The 27,476-nt window shown below is 42.0% G+C and overlaps 1 protein-coding gene across 1 annotated transcript in view; it reads left to right on the top strand.

Moving 5' to 3' along the window:
- Positions 1-27,476, top strand: part of EIPR1 (EARP complex and GARP complex interacting protein 1) — a 226,548-nt gene that overhangs the window by 165,326 nt on the left and 33,746 nt on the right. Inside the window, exon 4 of the mRNA XM_069235882.1 lies at positions 16,535-16,702. Within this exon, the coding sequence (XP_069091983.1) occupies positions 16,535-16,702 (168 nt within the window). The remainder of the gene's footprint in view (positions 1-16,534; positions 16,703-27,476) is intronic.

Raw genomic sequence — 27,476 nt, 5'->3', positions numbered from 1 at the left:
GCTCCATTTCCTGGCAACAGGCTCTTTCCAGGTGACAGTAGGCTTGGCTGCAGGGATGTCACAGCGAGTGTTCTCGATTGTGCTTGCAAGGGTTTTGTCTGCCTTGCTCAAACACATGTGCAGCTACATTGCATTCCCCCAGGTAGATGATTTACCCACTGTGAAGGCTGGATTCTATGCAATGTGACATGTACCTCATTGTTTGAAATGGGGTCTTAGGTTGGCAGTCAGGTTAACCCCATGTCCAAGCAAGGACCGTCACTCTAGTCAGGGTAAGTCACACACAATCCAAACTTTCCTGTGCCCATCCTCTGGTAGCTTGGCACTGAGCAGTCAGTCAGAAGGCAATGTGTAAAGTATTTGTGCAATAAATCATACAATAACACCATATAGCACCACAAAAATACATCACACAGTTTTTAGAAAAATATATAATATTTATCTGATAAAATGCAGGTCAAAATGATGAAAATGTAATAAGTATATGTTGAGATATCACTGTAAAAGTGATATAAAGTGTCTTAGTAAAACAAATAAATGTCTCTTAAAATCAATGAAGGTCTCTTGCAAGCACAAAGTACCTGGTTCGCGTTCAAAATCTCCGCAAGGGACCGCAGAGGAGGCGATGCGTGGAAAACGGGGAGGTGTGCGTCGGTTTCGCCGCTTCACACACCGACTTGCGTCGTTATTTTCCACGCAGGGGAAGGCTTTGCATCGATTTCTGGCACGCAGACTTGTTTCCTCTTCGGGTTGCGGGGTTTTCAGGTGCCCCGGGGACTGTGTGTAGAATCCTGGGCTTGCGGAGCGAAGTCACAAGCGCTGCGTCAATCCAGTGGGCTTTGCTTGGAAATTTCTCCTGCACAGCAGGTGCTGCGTCGATTCCTCTCTGGAAGTCGGGCTGCTTCATCCTGGGTCAGCTGTGCGTCGATCCGGTGGGACGTCCGTCGAAGTCCCAGTCGCAACGCAGCTTATGCGTTGATCTTCTCTTTGTGAAGTCGGGCTGCGTCATTCTGGTTCGGCGTGCAGTCAAATTTTCGCCGCACAAGGAGTCCATTTGCAGTAGTGAAGTCTTTTTGGTCCTGAGACTTCAGGGAACAGGAGAGAAGCTCTATCCAAGCCCTTGGAGAGCACTTCTCAGCACAACCAGAGAGCAGCAAGGCAGCAGGGCAACAGCAAGGCAGCAGTCCTTGTCAGAAAGGCAGTCCCAGTGAGTCCTCTGGGCAGCCAGGCAGTTCCTATTGGCAGGTCTGGTTCAGGGATTCTTCACCAGGAGGTTTCTTGTCATGAAGTGTCAGTGAGGTAGAGTGTCTACCCCAAGAAGTGTCTAAAGACTGTGGTTTTGGGTCCTCTTCTTATACCCATTTGGGGATTTGAAGTAGGCTTACTTCAAAGAAAAGTCTCACTTGTTTGTGAAATCCTGCCTTGCCCAGGCAAGGCCTCAGACACACACCAGGGGGTTGGAGTCTACATTGTGTGAGGGCAGGCACAGCCCTTTCAGGTGTGAGTGACCACCCTCACCTCCCTCCTAGAACAGATGGCTCATCAGAGTATGCCGGCTACACCCCAGCCCCCTTTGTGTCACTGTCTGGAGAGAGGTGCCAATAGCCCAACTGTCAAACTAACCCAGACAGGGAATCTACAAACAGGCAGAGTCACAAAAATGGTTTAAGCAAGAAAATGCCCACTTTCTAAAAGTGGCATTTTCAAACACACAGTCTCAAAATCAACTTTACTAAAAGATATATTTTTAATTGTGAGTTCAGAGGTCCCAAACTCCACATGTCTATCTTCTCCCAAAGGGAAGCTACGCTTTAATCATGTTCATAGGCAGCCCTCAGGTTAACCTATGAGAGAGATAGGCCCTGCAACATTGAAAACCGAATTTGGCAGTATTTTAATATCGGGACTTATAAAACACATTAGTATATGTCCTACCTTATCCATTCACTGGCCCCTGCCCATGGGAGTGCCTAGGGCCTACCTTAGGGGTGTCTTATATGTAGGAAAAGGGAAGGATTAGGCCCGGCAAGTGGGTACACTTGCCAAGTCGAATTTACAGTTGAAAACTGCACACACAGACACTGCAGTGGCAGGTCTGAGAAATTATTACAGGGCTACTTATGTGGGTGGTACAACCAGTGCTGCAGGCCCACTAGTAGCATTTGATTTACAGGCACCAGGCACCTCTAGTGTACTTTACTAGGGACTTACCAGTACATCAAATATGCCAATCATGGATAAACCAATTAATAGTACAACTTACACAGAGAGCATATGCACTTTAGCACTGGTTAGCAGTGGTAAGGTGCTCAGAGTTCAAAAGCCAACAAAAACAGGTCAGGCAAAATAGGAGGAAAGAGGCAAAAAGTTTGTGGATGACCCTGCAAAAAGGGCCAGGTCCAACATGACCCCCCACCAGCCTAAAACAATCAATACCCTGATGTACTTCCCTGATTGAGGCAATAGAACAAGGACCCAGGCCCACAACAGCAGGGGCATGTTCCAGTTCTACGTCTTCCTGACTCCAGTTGGATCCCTCTGTCCATACTCTCAGGGCCCACTAAGCTAACCCATGGGGAACCTTTCTCCTCTCCTGTGGATACCCTCTGTGCAGCACCTAACCTTAATTTGCTCACAGATGTATCCCAGGGGCCGGATAGTACCACCAGGGCCAGCACAGGGGTGTTGCCCATGGGGTGTGACTCTTGTCCCCCCAGGGGCAACTCTGTCCACCAGGACAGCAAGCCACAGTGACCACAGGCAGCTGTCAGGGATGAGAGCCAGGCACCAGGCCTCTTAAGGCTCACTAACCACTGTGACTGAGGAGAGTGGGGGGCGGTAGCCCCAGGTGCTTGGCACCCTTTGAACACTCTCCCTTCCACCAGGTCTGGGATGACAGCCTGACCCTGTCCCTTCCCTCTGGGGCTCTGTACCTTCCCTCCTGGAGCGGCACCCCCAGAGTCCAAAATTGTCAGGGTGCTTATAGAAGCAGTCCTGCACAATTATACCACCAGTGCAGGGGTGGTAACCTGCAACTGATCTTCCAACCTGGGGTCTGTACCTTCAGGTTGTCTTGTTTTGTCTTTGGGTGGCCTTATCTACTGCTGCGTTGTTCACCGCCAATGGTTTACCATCGTCGAATGTCCGCTGTGATGATTGGTGGGTCATTATTTGGAGGGCATAGTGTTCGTGGCGTAATGGTATGGGTGGCAGTACCGACAGTTTATCACGTTCTTTGGGTCTTGTGGATTTGTTGTTGTGGCTGTTTTCCGTTGATTTTGTATGCCTGTGTCATAATGTGGCGGCAGCAGTCAGCACAGCGGTATACGTTATTTACCGCCAAGGTCATAATGAGGGCCTTAATCTGTTTAGGAGATTGTTTTGAGCTGCATGTATGCACCGCACCATTAACTCTATATTTTCTTCCATTGCTGCTGTAGCTTGTCTAAATTCCTAGATGCTTTATTGTAAAGTGTTAAAAATTGGGTCTCTAGTTGTCAGGGGTATGCACCCTGGTCAAGTAGGGACCACAGTCCTAGTAGGGGTAAGTCAGATACACACCTTAAATTAAACTGTGCTCACCCTCTGGTAGCTCAAAGGACTCTTGTCTTCAGCAGCAACTGGGCTACATATCAGTTTGTGTGGATTGTGGAGCATGTGGCTGGCGTTGAAGCCCATTGTGCCATCCATCAAGTGGAGGCTCATGCTGGTTCTCGTGGACAGCACCACAGCATGTGGTACTGCAACAAGCAGCATGGAGTGGGGTCCTGGTCCTGTAGCAGGAGGCTCTGCACTTCTGGAATTAGTTGGAACATCAGGGTATTTCTCTGATCATGAACCACCAGTCGGGTTGCTTGATTGCCAAGACTGGGAAGCTCCGCCCATGGTATCTAGCAGATCATCCCAAGGTGGCGCAGGTCATCTTCCAGGAACGGGGAGAATTCTGACTCAATCTTTTCACCACCATCACAGATGTGAAGTGTCAGAAGCTTTGTTCATTGAATTTTCCACAAAGAGGCATATTAGGAAATGTATTTCAACTGGAACATGACTCTTGCACACCTCAGGTTCCCTGCATCAAGTTCTGAAAAACATAAGGATTGATCAGACCCAAATTATTTTAGTGGCTCCAGCTTGGGCCAGGAGAGTGTGGTACCTTTAACTTCTGTGCATGAGCATCTGCCCTCCAATCAGGATACCATTTCGGAAGGGTCATCCGTTGCAGCAACAGTGCAGGGTCCTTCAGCCAGTCTGTTCAAAACGACACTACATCCATAGAGATTGGGTGGCAACAGTTGACCATGTATGGTTTGCCAACTGAATTGAGTGGATGTCATCCTTGCCTCCAGGTCCCCTTCCACAAAGTCCATTAACTCCGCTTACTCGGACAAATTTATGGCCAGATGTGGAGTCCTCGAGACAAGTCCCTTTACAAGCTAGACTGTCAGATGTTTCATTGTCTTTATTGTCTTTGGCCTTGCAAGGCCTTTTAGTGGGCATTATTAAAGGTTATTTGTCATCCCTTTTGGCCATTTTCCAATTACCGGACCAGCCATTTTGTGATGCCGATTGTTCAAGGTTTGTTCAAGGTTTGACACACGTTTCTCCCAAACTGTATTTGATGCCACAGTGGGGCCATAACTTAGGACCTGATTTAGATATTGGTGGATGGTTACTTTGTTACAATGGTGATGGATATCCCGTCTGCCAAAATCTAGATTCCATTATTTCATATGGGATTTAGATTTCAGCGGACAGGATATCCATCATTGTTGTGACGGAGTAACCCATCCACCAATATCTAAATGAGGCCCTTCGTCTTGACCTTTCTCATATATATGCCCTTTGAGACGATGCACAGCTAATCTTTGCATCTTGTGACCTTAGAGACTGTCTTTGTCATTATGATAACTTGAGCTTGTTGTATGAGTGAACTTCAGGCACTATTGTTGCAACCACTCTACACCACGTTTTTTCCAAACATGCTGGTGCTGAAGACTTGGGCGGGGTACTTGCTGAAAGTTCTGATGCCTTTCCACTTAGGGCAATCCTTCACTTTCCCACTGTTCCTTGCCTCTCCTCATAGCTTGAAACAGAAGGTAAGACACCATTGGTTGGACCCCAAAAGGGCTTTAAGCTTTTACATCAATTGTATTAAGGGCTATCAGGTGGATAATTAACTTTTTGTGGGTTTTTCCAGGGCAAAGAAAGGGTAGGCTATGTAGAAAAAAACTCTTGTCAAGGTGGAAAGGCTTTTATATTAAGATCTGCTACACAATGGCCAAAAATCAGCCCTGGAAGGGTTGAGATCCATTTCACCAGGGATAGGGCTGCTGCCACTGCATTGCCATGCTGAATGCCTGTCTTGGACATTTGCCAGGTTGTGATGTGGGCATTGGTCATTAATGCTTTGACAACCAGGTCTGACAGGAAGGACATTTCAACCAGTTGGTCTTGCAAGACTTTTTGTTCCGAGTCCAATCCGCAGACCCTCCTCCTTGGGGAGGTTCTGCTTTGGCATCTATTCTAGAGGTGATGAATCTACAGTTAGAAGTATCCATCAGAAGAACAAGTTACTTACCTTTGGTAATGATGTTTTTATCGGATACTCTAACCAGAGATTCCTCACTCCCCTCCCTGCTCTGTGTAGTTAGAAATTGGATCTCTAGTTGGCAGAGGTTTGCACTCTATCCAAGCACGGACCACAATCCTAGCCAGGGCAAGTAAGATGCACACTAAAAGTTTACCTGTGCTCACCCTCTTGGCATAGGGCAGTCAGGCTAAACTAAAGAGTCAATATGTAAAGTATTTGTGCACACACACGGGTACACAGTGAAAAAAACACAAAAAGACTCAACACACCAGTTTAGAACAAGTATTTGCAATGCAGTGGGTCTCAGGTTTGCTCGAGTTAGAGCTTTTAGCGTTGTAAACTCCTAACTGGACTTTTCTTGCCACATAAATTGAAAATAATAAGTTTCACACAAGCGAGCTGATTCAAAGCGCCATGCCATGGCAGCTACATCTTTCTTGTGGAGGCCCAGCAACCACTGCCTCAACTCCTCCAGTAAAGTGTTGCACCTCTAATTATAGTCTCAAAATTGGATCCATTCAAATAAGTACCCAAATCTGCCTTGAAACGTAATAAGAATTTTAAAGATAGATTGGTTCACTCAATAGGAAAAGAAATAAACCCCAATGGAATATCAGAAGCCTCTTGGGACACCCACTGGCACTCAGCCATCCTAAATGTGTTAATTGTACTGTTCCCATCCTCACAATTGAGGGCACTAATTTTACATATAGCAGCATTGCAATTAAACACAATGATTGAAATGATGAACTGTCAATCACAGAATTTTATCTATTGCATACTTTGCCCCTGCCAAGACACCTTCATTGTGAAAATAAATCGGGAACTACAACATTATATCAGCCAGCATAAATAAATAAGGTGCAGTATAATGTCAGCCCCCTTTGTGCAGCATTTTCTGCTATGTAATCAGGCGATCTCTGAACTGCAATGGATGGTACTATGTCAAGTACAACTGAAATCATGTGGAGATTCATTATTACTTCGACAAGAGGCCTTTATAGTAATGAAATCATGGGTGTCTGAAATAGGACTAAATTAAATGCCTAAAATTGGTATTTGTTTTTAGAAAAGTGATATATATCTCACTCATGAAAAACGTTCTGCCTTAGTTCATTCATTTGGACGCCCCTAGTGCGCTCTCATTTTTTATCTGTTGCACATAATCGTGTAATTTCTCTTGCTGGCAATGTAGTGAAAATACTTAATTTATCAGCTTCAAAAACCTTAACTAGAGACAAATAATATTTTCTAGAGAATAGGAGACTTTTTGTACATAGTGACCCTTGAAAATTGCATTTCCCAGCAAACCTTTTTTTAAATGGTTTTCTGATCTGAAACGAAGCTGCTATAATGAGACTTGAAGACTCCTTTTCCCAACATATCCTTTTTTAAGTGGTCTTCCGTTCTGAAATGAAGCCGCTATAGTGAACCTTGAAGACTCAATTTCCCAGCATATCCTTTTTGAAATGGTAGTTGCAACTACTATGGAGACTACAACTTCCAGTGCCACTTATTCTAAAGTTAATTTCTACTCCAGTACGAGATTACCAGGAAGAGCATTACCTCTGAGAATGTCGCTATACCTGTGCCGTGAAGATCAGAGGCATCCCGCAGCTTTGGAGGCAAATATGTGCATCCGGGCGGCAGCCTTTCTTGACACAGAGCGGTTGTGTGTCGGAGATGAATATGGAGCTGATCATGCATCGAAAAAAGTGAAGGCTGAATTTTTCTCTTACTCTCACAAATTAAATTACGCAAATTTTAAAAGGAAAGCCCACAAACCAATTAAAGTGATGGGTGTGATATGGGCGTGGTTAAAGGCCCACAGAGAGATTACAGCAGGCCAGAGCGCTTGCGCTCGACCCTAAAAATAGCCAATATTTAGCTGAGTCAAACAAGACCAAAATGACAAAAAACCAACACACACAAGTCGGGGTATGACTTTTAAAAGATTAGATCATAATACAGTGCTTAGAAGACAATAGCTTTAAACGCAACTATCTGGTCATGCTAAATTAGGGCAAATCCAAAAGTGCAGTCCGACTGCTGTGGAATGTGGGCCGGGTGCAGAAGTACCTTTGTTGCATTGGAGCTATGTGACGATGCATTGACCCAGAGGAGGGGATGCTTCACGCTTAAAGGCGATGTGTTGTTTCCTGATCATAGAACGTCGTTGATGCATCCAGAAGTGATAAGTACTGTTTCTGATCCATTGGTGCTGCATTGGCCAAGCCAGCACTATGTTGCATCATGCAGTTGGTGAGCGTTGTCTGTGGCTTTGGTGCAGGCAGCGGCAAAGCAGTGTTTCTGAAGTGGGATGTGTTGTTTCCAAGGGACGCGCCAGTGTTGTTGCATCAGTTCTTGTGTTGCAGCACCACACTCAACTCCAAGGTCCCAGGACTGGATTTGGCACCATTTAGCAGAGCATGACTCTCAGCAGAGACGTCCAAGTGCTGGTAGCATGAGGCAGGTGAAGTCGTTGATGTCCCTGAGACTTGAGAAAAAGGAGGCAATCTCAGTCAGGCCCTTGGAGAAGCTTTGGATTGCAGGATGTACAGAGTTAGATTCAGCCCTGTCACTCCCAGGCCAGAAGTAGCATTCAGCAGGCCAACACAGCAGAGCAAACAGCAAAGTGGCAGTCCTTCCTGACAATACTGAGGTCCTTCTTTCTGGTAGAATGTCCTCAGTCCAGAAGTGTTCTGAGAATACAGTGTTGGAGGCCCAGTACTCATACCCAAATTGGCCCTTGAAGTGGAGGAGACTTCAAAATATTGTTTTGAAGTGCCCCACTTCCTGGTCAGGCCAGTCCTATCTTCCAGAAGGTCAGTGTGTGTGTGTGGGTGGAGTTATCAGTCCTTTGTGTGGGGTCAAGTTACTACCCTTTGAAGTGTGAGTGAGAGCCGTTCCACCCTTCCTGCCCATGAAGTTCCACCGGTATGCAGATGGAATGCAGGGGCAGTGGACTGTCCTGTGTTTTATGGCTGTCTGGGTGGAATTCACAGATGTAGCCATCACCTAAACCTTTCGCAGACCAGACGTGGATTGAAGACAGGCTAAAGCACAGTATGGTTAAATGCCAACTTTTTAAAAGTGGCGTTTTTAGACCTGCAATTCAAAAACCACCTTTACCAAAAGATGTGTTTTTGTAATTGTGAGTCTGGAGGCACCAACCTCTATTTTTCTAACTTTTCCAAATTGGAAATTACACTTAAAAGAAGTTTTAAGGCAGTCACCATACTACCCAATACGATAAATAGTCCTTGCAATAGTGAAAGATGAATTTAAGGGTGTTTCACTACTTGGACATGTTAAAATTAAATGTACATGACCAACTTTTTAAATACACTGCACCCTGCTGTTGGTGCTAACCAGGGCCTACCTTAGGGGTGCCTTACATATAGTCAGAAGGAAGGTGTGAGCCTGGCAATTGGGTACACTTCCCAGGTCTAAATGACAGTTTTTTAAACTGCACACACAGGCTCTGCAATAACAGGTTAGAAGCATGTTTGAAAGGCTACCATAGTGGCTGGCACAGCCAGTGCTGCAAGCCCAGTAGTAGCATTTGACTTACAGGCCCTGGGCACACATAGTGCACTTTAGTAGGGACTTACTAGTAAACCAAATATGCCAATCGTCGAGAAGCCAATGTCACTGTTTTAGACACAGAGCAGATGCAGTGGTAAATTGTGCAGAGTCCTAAAGCCAACAAAAACAGGTTCAGAAAAAGAAAATGAGGAAGGCAAAAAGTTGGGGCATGTCCCTGCAGAAAGGGCCATTTTCAACAGTAGTGGTCTTGTTTACCATCTAAAAAGGTCCCAAGCAAGAGATCTGCACACAGGTACCAAAAGTAGTTTTATGCTCCATGCCTTGGAATGTAGAAAGTGTCAACCAAAAAGCTGAAGTCACCATGCAGAAGGAATGTTTATTTAGAACTGCACTCCATCATTTCTGGGGCAATACTGAGGAAGCGAGAAGCTGCATGGCGCCACCTAGGGATGCATAGGAGCATTGCTGGAAAAACTTCCACTCCGGTACTTGGGAAATATTCTAAAGTTAGGAAACTGCGATTAGAGTATCCATCAGAAAGAGCTTTATTGAAGATAAAGTAGCATGTTCGTCAGAACTCACGCATGGCAACAGTCTTGCAATGTATTTTCTATTAAAGAAAACCCAAATTCACAATGGCCACCAAGACATACACATACATTACAGTACATATAAGCCTGTGAATCATCATGCACAGCATTCATTGCTATTTTTAATTTACCGCTCTTACATGTTAAATAAAGTGAAAACAGTGTCCTATAGCACAAAAAGGGAAGTGAGCAGACTGGTAGCACTGTGCAGCGGCCACGCTCTTATAAATTTAAAAAACAGAAACAGGGGACGGGGAGTCCCAGAGGATGGAGGGCAGGGATCAAAAAGAGAGCACGTGGGAAGGAGATGAAAAAGCAGTACCATATTCTCGCACACGGAGTGCTAAATAGTAAATAATTGTTACTTTTCATAGATTGCATGCAGCTGCTGAGGTAAACTTAAATAACGAAGCATACTTGTACAATGAAAAATAACTTTTTAGCCAATGTTCTGAACCGAGTGTCCTTTTTTTAAATTTTTTATAAAAGGACACCTTGAAAGGAACTCAAACGGTAACTGTATCCCACTGGTAAAAAAAAAATCCAGGGGAGACAATGAATTTACACTTTCATTTATGCTAGACCGGAGATTAGAACATTGGGTACACACACACATGTGTGCACAGTCAGTGGCCCTATCAAGTAGGAGGCCAGGTAGAATATATGGATTCAAGACCTACAGGCTGATAACAGAAACTCTTTTCTTTAACATTTCAGTGTATAGATTCCCCTTACAATTCCTCTGTCCTCTCACAGCATGACAGCTTGATTCTGTTACAGTGACAAGCAGCTCCTTTCTGGTCGTCTCGACCAGCCCATGCCTTCAGTACTATATGTGTAGCAATGGGACAAATTACTTCTTTAACGCTAATAATACAATCCAATTTATTCTGAAAAAGTAGTGTAATGAATGTGAAATTTTGCCAGCATTTACTGTTGCCAAATCCTAAAATGGGTGGGCCCCAGTTAAAAAAAAAACACACAACTGAGTGCAGGTAAGCAGTTTCATGAGTCAGTAAGACAGTAAGGCCGGTAGGCTCGAGGTGTAACCAGAGAGGCTCGTGAATAGTTTGAAACAGAAAGCTGAGAGTGTATTTGCATGAGACTCAATTACAGGAGACTGCAATCAAAGCATCTTCATTCCCAGCAGGCTAGAGATTGAAATACAATGTTTTCAAAATCTGTGCCTCTGTACACAACGTGAAGCTGCCCCACCTCTTCGCCGAAAGCAGTGTGATCTGTTCTGTCCGCTGGATTATTACAAATTCGAGGCCAGCCCCCTCCTACATATGGCCCATTTACCTCACCTTAAGCAACATGAGAATCATCTGTGAGGAGGTTCATGAACCGCCATCATTTTCTTCAGTTCGGAATAGTGACAGTATCGTTTATGGTGAGATTCATTCGAGATACAATCATTCTGTACTGAAAACTTAACCGCCATAACTACGAGAGTTTCTGTAATTATGAACAATCGTGTAAGGAAAATTCTTTAAAAGGTTCAGACGTTTTTAAAAAGCACTTTTATCCGAACTTAGTTTCATCAGTGGGTTTTGGGGTTGTGAATCTCAAATTTCTCAGCTAAAAAGAGATGCGTGACAGGGTGGAGATATGAGATGACCATACGGTATAGTATATAAAAGAGGTCAGAAACACATGGGTGCAGCGTTCTGACTTTATCAAACATTTTTATCAAATTATTTTTAGAAATGGTACTATCAAATGAATTGCTAAATCCAAAAATTGTTACAGTTTCTTTTGGTGGAATAAGGGAGACCATCCTAGAGAAGGTCAGACTGCCTTGCTGTGCCTGGTTAGTGCAAGAAGGGTCTGGGATTCAAATATTTCCCAGGGTTTTTTTTCATGTCACAGTTTCCATCTGCAATATTAAGCATAAAAATACCAGAAGGGTTGCGTAAATTGGAGCAAGGCGAGGAAACCCGAAACCAGAGCGCTGGGAGCAATATAAGGAGAGGGAAAACAAGAATGAAGATTGAGACATCAATAATAGCCATTAGATAACGGGTGAAGAGCAAAAGTTAAATTTTTAGTTCAATGGAAGGCGCTTTCAGAGGATGAATAAGGTTGACGAGACATCCCGCCATCAATCTCCCTGCAGCTTGCTCATGATGGCAGAATTTGCTGACCTAAAAATGTACACTGGATTTTATTTTTTCCACATGTTTTGCAATTAGTTCACAAAGAACTTTTTGGGAACACTGTCATTCTAATTCATTTAATGGTCAGAAGCCATTAGCCTAGTTCTGTAGATTAAGCACATGCAGAAGTTATTCTGCGATTTTCCCTTCTTACCACTTGTAAATTGCTAGCCGTTGTTTTTATCTTTTAGGAATACTCATGTACGTTCTTTATGTTTCTCCATAAAACTGTTGACTTCCTTTCCTAGATTTGTGCCTATCTTTTTAAATTCTCAAATCATTGTTCAAATTTAGATCTGTTATTGTTTATTTTGTTTTTATTGAGTTGCTATGAAATGTTCTTACGGATCTTAACCATCAGGACTAATTGCTTGTTGTCAGTCAGTTCTTCCAATAGCTATTGACATTTTGGCCCTCTCTAAAATACATTTGTCAAAGAAGTTATCATTTGAGCACCCTTGTTTTTCTTTGACTACCAACAGCAAGTAATTATCATAAACTCTTATTCCTTCCTTTAATTGGCACATAATATTTCGAAGATATCTGACTTGTTCAATAAAACCGTTATGATCTCATCCAAACCAATGCTACATTCGTTACCTTCGGATAAAACTTTAAATTATTTTGGGTAAAGTATAACCTAGCAGCTTAAGTAGTTTCGTTTATTTTTTTCTAATCCAGAGAAGTTTAAATTTGAGAGCTTGTTGGGACTAGCGTGTCCCTTGCATTGTATACAGGAGGTTCCTCTGTCTTCAGTGCTCGTCTGCATATAATTCTGGTATCCTCATGTTTAATTTGCCCCTGGCATCATGCCAGTCTAGCAAGTGCCCAGTGGCTTGGCCAGTCCCTGACGACTTGAGGCTGAAGACCTGCCCTAATACCAGAAGGGGTGTGTCTGGAGAGGAACCTGCGAAGGACACTTGAAAGGAGAACCACTTCACACCAGTTCTGAAGTGTTCAACACTGGATCCTTATCCACTGTCTAGAAAACCTTTCTAAGAGTGGGATCTAAACCAACTCACTTTGTTGCTTCCTATGTTCCACATGACCAAGAAATGATGTGCTCCCCAGAGTACTCCTAAAGCAGCTGTGTAACCAGAGCAGGTGTCTGCTTGACAGGCAGTCTCCCAGAGATGAGAGAGCATTGCCTGAAGTCTGCATTTTCTGTTGGAGGAGCTGAGGGTCTGTCTGGTGCCTCGAAGTATGCCTTTCTGCTGAAAGAGGGAACAAATATGCCTGGCCCTGCAGAAGGAGAGACAGTCAAGTAGGAGAATCCCAATGTGCTCCCAGTGTGTGGCTCATCCAGAGAAATCAGATGGTACCAGAGAGGGACTCAATTGTGAGTGGGTCTGCTGGTCTCTTTGAGTGGTTTCTTTTTGAGAACTAAACACTGCACTAAATTAAGTGTGGCTGTGAGCCACGGGGGCTGTGAACTAGCGTTGGTGTTACCAGAAGATAAGAGGGCACCTCAATGCTTTGAACTTAATCCATCTGAAAGCTGCAACTGCACCTTGCTTCTCTGACCCCCCTCGATCAGCCTGAGAGGCCACAACTGCATCCTACTGCTGTCACCAGATTGGCCTTAGAGACCATAACTGCATGTTGCATCCTCTTGCGAAACTCAAAGAGCAATGAGTCTCTAATGTTGTGTGGGAGGTCATTCCATCTTCTGCAGAAGATGGATGAGAAGGCGCGACCTCTTGCTCTGTTTTTGTATTGGCCAGGTACATGTGCTAGTGAGAGGCAAAGTTGATTTTAGAGCCCTACAAATGCCTTGCCACTGATATACCTAACGTCAACCTTCCATGTCCTGCTCATCATATTTTATTTAGGAAGCACCAGGCTTCACTTGTTTGCCAAATATATATTGCTCATGGATTTATTGGACCCATTTAAGAATAAGATTGCAAAGGTGAAAATATGAGGTCAATTGGACGATCAACAGCCTTGTTCCTTATTAAGTTATTAAACTGTTTGTGATGTGCATACTTTTATTTAGCCCTACAGTAAGGATTACATTTTATGACTTGTACTTACATGTGGCTACTACTCAGGCAAGCATTCAGCAATGAGAGATTCTATATGTACAAGCTCGATCATTTGAATGTTAGATCGTGAAATTCTGGTATTTTCATTTTCTATTGCCATGCCCTGGCAATGACATCCCATAGCACTAGTTAAAGTAGTGCTATTGGATTTACACTGTACAACAGTCAGTTATCTACCCAGTGCCATAAAATACACTTTATTGACCTCCAGTTAACCATCCAGGCACATACAGCACAGTTAAAATGGGCTACTAATTGTTTATCATCACCTTCTTCATTAGCAAGCGGGGGAAACACAGTCATGGTCCCTTAACAATGTTGTCTTAGGAACACAACAGTAGATTAGTCACTGTGTCTGTCATTTACCATGGGATAGGAATACTGACGTAGACATATTGAGGATGGAAATGCAAGTTGAATGTCACCATCTGACAAAGCATCTTTTAAGTTTTGTGTTACTGAAGAGGACTTTTGGTGTGATTTAGAGGAACACTCGTTAACTGTCTACTTGAGAATGGTGTAGGTATGAATTAAGTCTGGGAAGCAGTAGTGATAAGTGTCACTCTGTTATATGTTCTTGACAGTTTAAACTACTGCACGTTCTACATTGTTAGACTTAAATTGTCCTATAACAAAAAGATCAACCTTCACCTGAATCCTCTTTCCTTTTGACTCACATATGCATTCCTCACAGATGTGTTTTCCTAGCACATGCTATTACAATACAGATATATCGCACACGAACGTTGTGTGTCAACCAGTAGAACATTTCATTTTATATTCACCTGTTTGTGACACATGGTGAGAAATGCTTTGGGAAGGCAGCATAAAGGTCTGCCATGTCCAGCTGAATGTGAGGAGTATCAGGTTCTTCTTTGCTACTAAGAAAGATTGGTTCTGAAAGAAGTTAAGTTATATTATATCAGAGTCAAGATTACTTTAAAAAAGCATTTACTAGACATGTCCCACTTAATAAAATGTGTAAAGCCAAGAGGTGGATCTCCAGCTAACATATATTCATTAAATACTGCTACATTGCCTTTGATACAAGCACTGTGGCTAAAGCTAGGAAAATGCTCGGGCGGATTTTTAGGCAGGATAGGCCTTTAAATATCTCTCCACCTGTTTGCAATGTTTTGATGATGCATGGAAGGTCGAGCTGATATAACCTCTTTACTTGCTCCGTATGATGAGTAAATGAATTTCACTGCCGACCTGGAAAGTTTGAGCGCTATCTTTAAGTGGCCTACCTATGCCCTTTTCTGACCTATTCTCCGTGTGTTCATTTTCTGCGAAGAAATCAAACAATTCCATGAGTGAGTCTAAAATGCAGTGCTGTATAGTAAGTATAATGTAGGGATTTCTTATACTCAGTAAAGCAACACTTGCCTGACTTGTGCAGTCACCTTTAGAGATCATCTTTGAGATAATTAAATTAAATTAGAGAAACATCTTATTACTATTGCAGGCTGAAAGGAGTAAGCAAGAGTCTCTCATGCCAGGGCCACTTGTAAAAGGACAGTAGGGCTGGGGAAGGGGCACCTACATGGCAGATTTGCCTCTATAAGGCTAAAGGTTGGTAGTGTTGTTTTAGATCCAGCCACATGTTGCACCAGTAGTTAAATTAGTGGTGTTTCCCAGTCAGTCTCATGTCAGAAACAATATGAAACGCTGCGTTGGCTGGTGCAGAATCAGTCATATGCCAGTCTTGCATATGAAAAGGTAATAGAGATTTGACAAGTCAATCACTTCCCCAAATCTATCATAATGTTGATTCACTGCACTAGTAAATCAATATGAAAATTAGATAAACATAAAAAACACAATATGCGTATTTGTAGAATGCACATTCGACTTATACATGAAACATACATTTTACTCTTACTTTCATAAAAGGTGGTTGATTGGAGACCTTGTGGGTCTAGTACATTTAATAAGTTACTCAACCTCTAGGTCTAGTGGCAGTGTTTTTATTTTTCAAACTTGAGCCATTCCAGTTTTCTGGAGGCTTGTCGTTTCTGAGTTTGATTACTGCTGTGCAAATCCGTTCAGAATGTGCGCCTGTGTCTAATAGTGAGAAAGACCATCAGTTTACAGTCTCCTTCCAAGATGTCACATTCGCTTTCTACAGGACCAGTATAAACTCAAGCCTGGCAAGTCCTCCGGACTGCTTGTGGGTCAAGTTTATCTCCTTGTGTCCTGTCAGTTTTTCAGATTATTTATGATGTGCATCTGATTGTTAGCTGAAGCTAGAGAGGAGCAGGTGATCTCCGTGTTACTGACACCTGTAAACATATTTGTCCGAATTGAAAAAACTAGCAGCATTTTAGCCTTACTTTCCCCTAAGAAGAGGAAGATTTAGAAGGTCTGCCTATGTGCATGCTCCTTCAGAGATTCAATGCCGGATTATAAGAGTTAAAGGTACCTTAATCATTTCGAATCAAGTTGAACGAAGTAAAAAAACTGTACTGTAAATACATTCTGTCCTTTAGTTAATGTATTTCAAAATTCTAGTGCTAGTTGGATGATCCGTGTGTTGTTTTTTTAAAGAAATACAGGCTTCATTGACATTCATGTCTGTGCAATGTTTTACAGCCAGATATATTGCATAGACAGTGCTCATGGACAGCTGGTACGAGACCTAGACTTCAATCCTAATAAGCAGTACTACCTTGCAAGCTGTGGAGACGATTGTAAGGTGAAGTTCTGGGACACAAGAAATGTGAACGAACCTGTGAAGACGCTGGAAGAACACTCACACTGGTAGGTTTAAAACTCCACTGTACTTTTTTGTTTTTCGAGGAAATAATAGTGTTCTTAAAATATATAGATGTAGAAAGTAAGACCCATTTTCTGTTTTACATGAAGGGTTGAATTTAAATTACAATGACTCCAAACATTAAGGATCAACTTTAAAAGGGATATCCAAGCACAGGGGCAGTCCTCGGTAATAGCGGAGAAGCATCGCCGCCTGCTCAGAGGAAGTTAGGCAGTGACAGATAAAATTATAAAATAAGTTATTATCTTTTTATTTGTTTGTGTCTCTCTGAAAGCTTAGAATGTATTTCAGGGCGGGGCCAGGCCATAGGGACGGGTAGTGGTGGTCATTGTAAAGTGTGCATGTCGGTTTGGCCGGCCGTCTTAGTCCGGCCAAACCGACATGCTCATTTACTTTTTTCCAACCCAGCTGTGTTACACAGCCAGGTTGGAGAAATGGCACAGGCTCCGAGTGCCTAAGCGAGTGTCAAACCAAGCCCGCTCAGGCCAGTCCTGCTGCTGCTCTCGTACTTGGTATAGCCTGAGAGCAGCATCTGGATTGGGAGCCTGTGTTGACTGCAGGGAGGAGAGGAAGTGGCTGGCAGCGGGACCGGGTGCAGCAGCGGGACAGTGCAGCAACAGCAGGTACGTTTAAAAAAAAAATTTATAGCCTCCCCACCCAACACCCCCCTCCCGACAGACCTCCCACCCCATCACCCTTGGTTGGCGGTAGCCGCCGCTGCCAAGCACAATACAAAGTTCATTCTTTTCCATGAAAGCATATGTTTTGTGGCTGTTGAAGGATACACAGAATCCATCTTTGGTTTGGCTGTTACAAAAAATACACAAACTATTGTGTTTACTGGCTTCACTAATTTTGTACCCTTAAAGAGCGTCCTCCTTTAGTACTTACTTTTGCAATGCTGCACGCCTGATGCATTCAAATGTTAATGGTGTTACACCATCATTTTTGTGAAGTCGTTACTAAACATTCAGCTAGTGCTGCCTCAATGCTATTGGGGTCTCCGGATCTAAACACATCTTTTCAATCTGATAAGATTCTGTAGGGTACTCAGTGTAGGAGGGGCCAGTGATAATCATATAAGCTGTATTATGATGTTGTAAGAAGTAGAAAACAGTGTACCCATGTTAAAGCATTTGATAGGTCGTGTGGGATATATATTTTTTTCTGTTTGATGCCCACGTGGTCCTCATAAAATGTTCCCTAATGACTTCTGGAGATTTTTTAGTATTTCTCTGGAAATATTGAGGATTTATGTGGACCATAAAATACAGACTTGAACGTTTTGAGTATATGTATGGGAAGATGAATAGCAGCAAAATAAAGATTCGCCGTGAATGAAGGCCCTGTAGGGGAAGTTACAGTTTGATTATTTCGGTGTAAGCTTTACCCAACTTAAAATTAAAAAGCTCTGTACAAAGCACAGTGTGCTGTTGATCACATTTTAACATAACCTAGAGGGCGGTGTACCATTAATTGCACATCTGACTTATATGCCCAAAGCATTAGCTTTAGAAAGTACACCTGTAAGTCGAGGTGTTCCAAGAAAGTCAGGGAATTTAAGCAAGTGGATATAAATTATTGAAGAAAGCATTAGGGTAGGTCTCTCAAACAGATGCAAATATGATTACAAGTCCTGAAATTAATAGTAAGACAGTTGTACAAAGAGTGAAGGAAAATCATATACTATATTAAAAAACATCTTTGGAGAGGAGATAACAAAAGACTTTCAGCAAAAAGTATTTTTGTGGAAGGAGAGCTTTGGAAATTCAACCCTTTGTATCATTTACGAGAATTTTATATGACCTGACTCTGAGGGGCTGTTACTTTGACACTAACAACATTCTTACAAGTACCGTTGCTCTAAAGTAAAGCTAAAAAGGCTAATATTCAGTAAAATTCATATCACGTTGTGAACAAATCATTTATCTTCTGCGCCTTGGTGTCTCATTCAGATGGGCCAAAACCATTTTTGGATGAAAGTAAATTATAAGAAGCTCATTTGCAGTGTCAGATTAGACTACCATTATCAACATGGCAAAGGCACTACGGTGGAGAAAATGCATCTGAAAAAAGCATATATGTTGGGATCTACACCGCCTACCAGATAAACTGTTGTTTATTTCATTTTTAATAGCAAACAATTCTTGAAGTTGTTTCCAGGATTCAGCAGTGATAGGGCAAGACCATCAGATATTGGACATTGTGCCATGTCCCCTTCTTCAACGTAATCTAGAAGTGCCCTGTCGGTAATTTTGTTCAATGCTAAACCATTTTTAACATACTTAATATGAAGTCGCCCTTATTTCTCCCTCATTTGCATACATTGCAAAGATATGGCCAACGTGTGCTGAATAGTATTCGACAATTGATTTATTTACATGACGTACTACTTTTGTGCTGTTTTACAGAGAAGCGTTAGAAAGCTTTATTGTGACACAATAGAGGTTACAGTGTCGAATCTGAAAAGATAAGTGTTGTAGATAATATATGTGGGGACACAGGAAAGCATTTGAATAAAAGATACAACCAATTCATCTACGAGTCCTCTGTTAACATCTGCATCCTGTGCTATTGTATATGATACGTTTTAATGTTTTTTTTTTACTGGAAAACAATCTGTATAACCAAGATGAAATATGATTTAAAACACGTTGCCTAGCAGTACATAATTACACGTGGTCTGTCTAAAACCTCACTTCTTTAGCTCGGTCTAGAGACAGCATTATGTTTCCTGGAGACTTTTTTTACCAATACTTAAACAAGCATTGGCTACGTCAGTAGGCTTCGTGTTAGGTGCAGCCTTTTGATTTTGTCAATGTTTGTCTTTTCAAAGTTTTGTTGACCGATTGCCCCACATATGTTGTGGTCAGTGGAGGAAAATCTGAATGACACAACAACAGACCAGTGGAAGAAGAGGGGTCGTTGAAAACCCCTAAAAATCGGTGTGTAAAGATATAATTTTAGTAAAATCAAAAGGAGTGGGCATTGGATCTGCCCACTTCAGCCATTAGCTTTCATGACATTTTCATGATGGGCTGTACATCAATGCCATTACAATTTGTGGATGTTTATATTGTCCCATTTGTGTTTTCCTTGGGTTTTGGTGATGGGCTCAAGTAGTCTTTTTGTTAAACTGGCAACACTATATGATGTGTAGCTTTTCGGAGTCTATGATTGCTCTTTTGCACTTTTTATTTAGTTAAACTTGCTTTCCCAGTGTTCTCCTGGCTCAGGGAAGCCTGAACCATGTGCAAGGAGTTGCTGGACTCCGGTTTCGTGTTTTAGTTTGCCCAATCCCTTTAAATCTCTGACGCACACTGCAGCTTTGCGATTGGTTCACGTTCCCGGAAATGTCCCATGCTGGCTGTAAAATTCAACTGCAGAGCGCATTCGCGCAGTGGACGCGCACCTAAGGCAGGCTCGTCTGCACCCATCCGCAGCCAGACTGCGCCCTGCGCTAGGACCCCTGCCAAATTTTTGTCTTATTCAAGAGAATCTCTTCTTCAGTTGAAAGATGTAGCTAAGCATGTATTATGTAATATTTTTACAATAAATTTAATGCAGAATAATTATGCCTGTGACGTTTGCCAATATGCGTGCCAGTTAGAACTAGCACTAGGTGCTCTCCAGTCAAGTAGGCACCACTCTCAGGCCCCCTTAGGATGTTAATCTGTACTGCTTATTGCTGAATATATGCTTGCAATTAAACGTTAATATGAGCTCTGAGTACTTAGACTCACATGTCCCCAATATCTTCTACCTGACAGAAACCTGGGTGGACAAGTTTTCCAACCCTGATCTTGCCTGTTGCACTTCCGGCCAGCTATATTATCAATAGGCTAGATCTAGAGGGAAATGGGGAGGAGGATTAGCAATAATTTACAGGCACTGCTTTGAGATTACTAGTGAACCAGTCAGAATAGCAGATTTCAAAGCCCTTTCCTTTAATTGAAAATTGGATTGTAACTCAAGGTTTTACTTCTTACTGGTCTACAGACCCCCTGGTCCTAAAATGACATTTTTGGAAGCCCTTGGTGACTTCCTCGATGTAAACATACATTAAACAAATTTTACAACAGGGTATTTCAATTTTTATCTGTAAAATATATCTAACAAAGATTCCAAAATTATTTTTGACAACCTAAATGGATTTGACTTGAAATTGCTGATAAATACACCTACACATATTGCAGGTCGCACTCTTGACGGAATTTTTTCAAATCACATGGACCTACAATGGGAGGATACTCTTCCCGTTACCTGGTCCGATCACATGTGCAGTTTAGTATTGGTATTAAACCTGTATCCAAGATGAATAAAACACTTGTCAGGTAAAATGAATTCGGGCCAGGAGTAAGATTAACAAGAAAGAATTATCAGATATCTTAGAGGGATTGAAACCATTCTACTCTGGCGATCCTAATAAAGCCACTGATAGCTATTTTGATTGGATTATTGAGGCAGCACATCAGTTGGCCCCCATTAGGTTGGTGAAAAGCCATAGCTCAGCCAACTGCCCCTTGGTACTTGCGTATTCTTAAGGAACTGATAAGGACCTGCTGGAGACCAGAAAAAGTTTGGAGGAGTAATTACTCCATAGAAGAAAGAACAGAATACAAATTGGTCATTCAGGAGTATAAGTCAAGGATCGAGGTGGAAATGACCAATTATTTAACTGAAAAGATCAGACTGACCCCCAGTTCCCTCAGTGAGCTGCTTCAAATGGTAAAGTCACTTTCACGTTGCCCCCAATGCCATCTCGATAACCCCCAGTCAACAGCTATGTGATGGAGTGGCCGATTGTTTTCTTAAAAAGGTAGAGGCCTTTTATGAGGAGCTTAATGCCAGTCAAAGGGCTAATTGCTCGTCTATAGAGAATATTTCCCTAGATAATAACCATTCAGGGACTCCATAATTTTCCACTTTTAACAACCGAGCAAGTGGTTTAATTAATAGAGATCACTAAATAAGCTGTCCAGTGTCCCCCTAATGTATTGTCACGCCTCTTACCACATTGCTTGATAACATAATTATGTTGGGAAGTTTTCCTCAGAAGTGGCAAGAGGCATCTATTCTCCAGCTACCTTAAAAAAAAAAAAAAAAAAAATTTTAATCTGAACAAAGAAAGAAACTATTGTCTGGTTTCTCGTCTCCCCATTTCAGCAAAAATTGTAGTGAGACACTTAAACATCTCGATTTCCGAATTTAGAGATCAAAATGAGACTCCGGATGAAGCCCAGTTTGGGTTCAGAAGACCACACTGTACACAATGAGCCATGGTAATAGCCACTGAGGAGGTCGGGATATTATGGATAAAGGTAGGAAAGCTTTGGTGGCCCTTTTAGACCTATCCACAGCCTTTGACACTGACAGCCACAACAACAACAACAGATAGTAGAAATAGGCATAGGGAGTTCAGTTCTCAACCTTCTCTGTTCCTTTCTTGATGATAGGAAACAAATAATGGCCTTAGGAGATTTCACCTCCAAACCATTCTCCTTGCCATGTGGCGTCCAACAAGAGTCAACACCAAGTCCCACACTTTTCAATTTATACGTGGCTCCCTTAGGAAAACTGATAGAAACTTTTGTTTTTTCAACCATCTCCTAAGCTCAAATAGTAGTATCTATCACTAACAGCATAGTGGAGGTGATCGCTTTAGTAATTGTATGAGAGATATAGTGAATTGGTAGAGCAGCCACTGATATAAGCTAAATCCTGAGAAGACAGAGGTGCTTATCTTGGGAAATTCAATCTCTTTTTGGGACAACACCTGGTGGCCCTCTGCTCTTTCCTGATACAAAAGTGAGAAATTTGGGAATCATGTTTGATTCCAAACTCACCTTCATCGATTAGATCAATCAGCTTGTGTCATCTTGTTTCGTCCTAATGAAAATACTGCCTTTCATACCCTGTGATCTCAGTAAAACAGTCATCATTGCTCTGTTTTTTTCGAGACTGAATAACTGCAATGCCCTTTATTTGGGCATGCAGAAAAGGGATGATAAGAAAGCTGCAAAGGATACAGAACGCAGCAACTCGTCTGCTTAATAATATCAAGAAGTTTGACTCTGTTTTGAAAGCTTTGGAGGAACTACATTGGCGCCCGCTTAAGAAGAGGGTTTCATGTAAAGCACTCTGTACAGCTCGCAGATCTCTTAATCTGAATGTCCTTGACTATCTCGAGAACATTTTTGTAGTACTCACCAAATAGGTATTTACGATGTGCAGTCTCCAAAAAAGTGCCGGTGCCTAGAATCTGCAAAGCCTCTTAGAGCACCAGATGGTTTATTTGCCACACCTCAGCTCTGGAATCATACTCTGAAGCATTTGGTAGGCCAATCCATCTTGCTGACATTTAGAAAACAGCTGAAAACCTGGCACTTTGTTATCCCACTGTAGTTTGTTCATCGCTGGTGTAGAGGTTTATATAGCAGACACTTAGCGCCAAGACGCCTTCAGGCACACGCCGCGCTTTACAAAAATCGAATCAGTACTTATTGTGTATTTTTAGCTGTGACATAATTAGTGCATTGAGTGAGTGAATTATCCACTTCCTTTATAGGTCATGGTTTATCCTTGGTGGTGTTAAACTGATGACATACCGGAGCTAATTGTGTCACATGCAGATATTTAATTTTTATAAGGTAACCATAAATCTCCCATGTTCAGAAAAGTAAGTCCTTCACTTTGTGCGTTTAAGTAAAGTATGATCTTTTTTGTACATAATGTTTATCAAGGCCCCAATAGAGATATTTTAAAACACATACAGTATGATAAGTGGGGAAGACATTTTATTAGCTACTCTGCAGGCCCTGGTTCCTGCACATTTTTTCACTGCTCGAGATCTTTACAAATCTTTATAAACCTGCTTTAACAAGCTAGATATAGTGTGCCTGTAATACTGCATCATATTTTAGTCAGCTAGATATATTCTCATATACTTAACCCGAATGAAGCCATATTGGGCCTGGGTTGTAGTCTGTCTGAGTCCCACGTGGCATCCAAACCCTTCTTCATGGAATGCTGTCAATTTATAAATGATTACAGAAAGTGCTACATCTAGATTTTGCATTGGAGGTCTGTGTACACAGCTTTCTTATGTCCTCAGTTATCAATTGTGGAGCTCTTATGGCTTGTCAGATGAGGCAGAAGGGAACAATAGACAGCAGCCCTTCAGAAATGCAGTTACTTTCAGAAGTATTTATTAATCTTGAATTTTTCCAGGAGCTCAACCCAACGCCCTGAAATAGGGGAATACTAGATGCCTAGGAAAATATCGAATGGGCTTCCTACTTTCTGTAAAAGCTGTGGTAAATCGTGTGTGAATTGTTGTGTACCTAATCACTATCTTTAATACACATTGTCCAATCAGTTCTGTCATGCACAGTGTAGTGCTTCCCACATGTTGATGTTGTAAATGCTTTTCAGTTTATGTAACAAAAAGAATTAAGAAGTACATTAAGAAAAAAAACTGTCTCCTTTGGACAAAGTGCGCTTAGTGCACTGCATAGATAACTGCCGAATGTCAGTGACTTCGCGTGTATGAGCCAGAACCATATCACTGTTTTTAACTGTGTAATATGGGGCTATGACCCAAGAGAGATGAAACCTGAGTGAGGCATGATGCCCCTCCCTCCCCTCAACATTGTAATAAATACCATAATTTACTCTGCATATATGGTTTATGCCATACATTTGTTCAGATTTATATGTTTTTAACAAAGGCTGTATAACCAAAACCGATATTACAATTGTACAGCAAGACAGACTCACGCGGAAGAGACTTTGTGACTATTAGGAGAGTTGTTTCCATGTGTAAAATAATTGTTACTTTTAACAAAATGTGTTTGTTAATTTCAATGTTATTGTTCTGTGGTACTAAACTAGAATTTGACCTTTGCACAATAGCAATAATTGTGTGAATGCACTTTTATTAGTACAGTTGCTCTTAATGATCTGTGATATTGGGCCATCTTTATTTTCACAACCATGGCATAAAAATACATCTCTCTCTCGCTCTCATATAGGTTTTTAAATGTATTAATTTACTATATCCGAAGATGTCAGAGCAGTTTAAAGTGAAATAGTAAACAAGAGCACAATAATTAGCCAGGACATACGCCAAAACTCTACCTGCTCCTACTGGTCATAATAAACTACCAAATACTATTTACACAAGAGGAAAACAAGGAAAATAGTAGTTAATGACATATGCTAAGACACAAGAGAACAAATACTATTTGCACTCAAGAATATAGTAAGTTCCACAGAATCATAGCTCCATAAGGGTGGAAAAAAAGAAGGACGTGATAGGGGAGAATTCTGCAACAGTCTCTGGTGTGTGGGGAGTTTTGAGGGGAGACTGCATAAGAAGGGCTCGAGTGGATAAAAGGTGGCTACTGAATTTAACATTTGAGCTGTCCAATGGTTTCAGTCGTCCTTCTCCAAGTTGCTTATATTGTGTGCTGTTTCTGGAAGGAAGCAGGATCTGCTGGGCTTGACGTTAGGAAGGAAGGTGTTTCAAGATCAACAGTTGTTTGCATCTCTTAAAGGTTTTCAAGGATAGGTTGGTGTGGATCTCCAGTAGGACTGATTTTCACATCCTTTGGTCCTTTTTCTGAGTGTTATCTAGCATTTATGTTTTCTTAAATTTGCAGATTTGAGTCAGAGGGATTCAGAACTCCTCAGGGCAAGAGAGCCTCCTGTGAACAGGAGTTCTTCCAGTAGATATTTCAGGATTGTGTTGTACGTTGGTCTGTGGGTGAAGCAGGCTGCTCTGAATATGCATCTATCTTCCGCTTAAGCACACAAAGCAGTTTTAGAAAAAATATACCACACAATCATTTATTTGTACCTTAATTAGGTTGGGTTTGTTTAATAATATACGCTACTTATAGGTGATTTGATGTGTAGTCACTTACGATTCATATTTCAAGTAAATAGCTCAAATGGATGCATTAGGGTCACCAGCATTCAAATGATTAAAAAGATGAAATAACCCTATTAGTACAGCTTTTAATCTCTGTGACAATGTCATACTTTTAAAACACATTTAGTTTAAGAAAAAACACATCAGATAACGTCAGCAAAAATATTTGTTCAACTCGAAAATTAATCACTGAAGCAAACATTCAGAAAAGCCATGCATTTAGAATGATTATTTCCCTGAAATAAAAATTTGATATTTTGAATAAAATGGAAATTCAAGCCAACTTAATCAAAAAATAATTATGACTTTTACCATTGTTAATTGGTCAGTCTCTTTTTATGGTAAACTGTTGTAAGAAATTGCATTACTTGTTGAGAGGGGTAAAACCCAATACTCTTTTTTTGCAACAAATCTTTTTTATTGAAACATTGCTCATCATACAGGCCATGCAAGGAAGTGTTGCAAAGTGTCTAATGTCATACAAAGCAATGAGGGTCCGTTTCCAAAACGTTGAACAAATATAGAAATCGGTTATGGCACTTTTACGGCCCAGTCTGCTACATGTAACATCTGCCAAACTTGTCTGAACAACAACTACCCCACCCTATCCCCTTATGATTATTACCTCTATTAATATCCTTGCTAGGTTTGCCAGGCCCCCTACATCTTCTCCCATTTTATGGGGCAGACACGACTTGGTTAAATCACCTGTTCTGCTCTCTGTACTCCCAGGTTGAACTCCCAATCCTTAATTATAGGGGGGATCACCATCCCCAAAGCCCTTGCAGTATTGCACTTGGCCACCCCTGCTGCCATCCCTAGCCGGATTCCCTGGTACTTCGGCCAGTATTTCTCTGCCGATATCATCAAAAGGAGCCATTTAGGATCCAAGGGAACCTCCTGAGACAGAACCTGGGACATTATCTCTGTAACCTCCCACCAGTATAGGGATATCACTGGGCATTCCCACAGGATATTGAAGTAGGCACCCGCCTGGCCGCACCTCCTGAGTCATAATGGTGAGTATGCTCTACCTATTTTGTAGAGGATAGTTCTGGAGTAGTAGGACCTGTGCAATATCCTCATCTGAAGTAGCTGGATCCTTGTCCGGATTGTATTTCCCTTGGAATTTGAATGGCTTTTGCCCAGTCATCATCCTAGTTGTCTCCAAGATCCTTGCTCCAGGCCCCTCTCAGGGCCACCAATGGATCTAGGGAGTTATTCACCAGTTTTCTATAGATTGTCGAAATCACATTTTCGGGAATGAGATCTCTGAGGAGGTGGTCATCTGGGGGGGACACCTCAGGAAGTTGCTTTCCCTCCACTATACAGCACCAAAGTGCATGTCCTTAGCTGCAGGTATCTATATTTATCTATCTCAGCCAGTTCAAACTCTTGGCAAAGGATCTCAAATTGTACAAAGGCTTGTCCCTACCAGACATCCCCCAGATGTTCTATTCCAATTACCTTCCAGTTCGAGAAACCAGTCAGGCCTCCCACCTTGGAGAGTAGGTCACTTTCACACAGTCAAGTCGTAGTGGAGAGTTTACCTTTCTATCCTAAGTAATCCATAGCCTCCCACCATGCCTTAGGCACTGTCTGAGTGTGTATCTGCAAGTCTTGTTCTAGCTTCCTACAGTATAGAATCATTTAATGTCCTCTGCGACCAATGATGTTCCAGTCCATCGATAGCCCGGTTCCTGACGGCCTGAAAATACCCAGTTGTTAACTACTAATAGCTGCGTTGCTGAGTAGTAGTACTTTAGGAGATGAGGTACTTCCAGGCTTCCGTCATACACCTCCCTCTGTAACTTAGTCTGCAC

Source organism: Pleurodeles waltl, chromosome 5 (assembly GCF_031143425.1).
Source record: "Pleurodeles waltl isolate 20211129_DDA chromosome 5, aPleWal1.hap1.20221129, whole genome shotgun sequence".
Lineage (NCBI taxonomy): Eukaryota > Metazoa > Chordata > Amphibia > Caudata > Salamandridae > Pleurodeles > Pleurodeles waltl.
The sequence above is the reverse complement of the archived record's forward strand: the minus strand, read 5'-3'. Positions and strand labels throughout refer to the sequence as shown.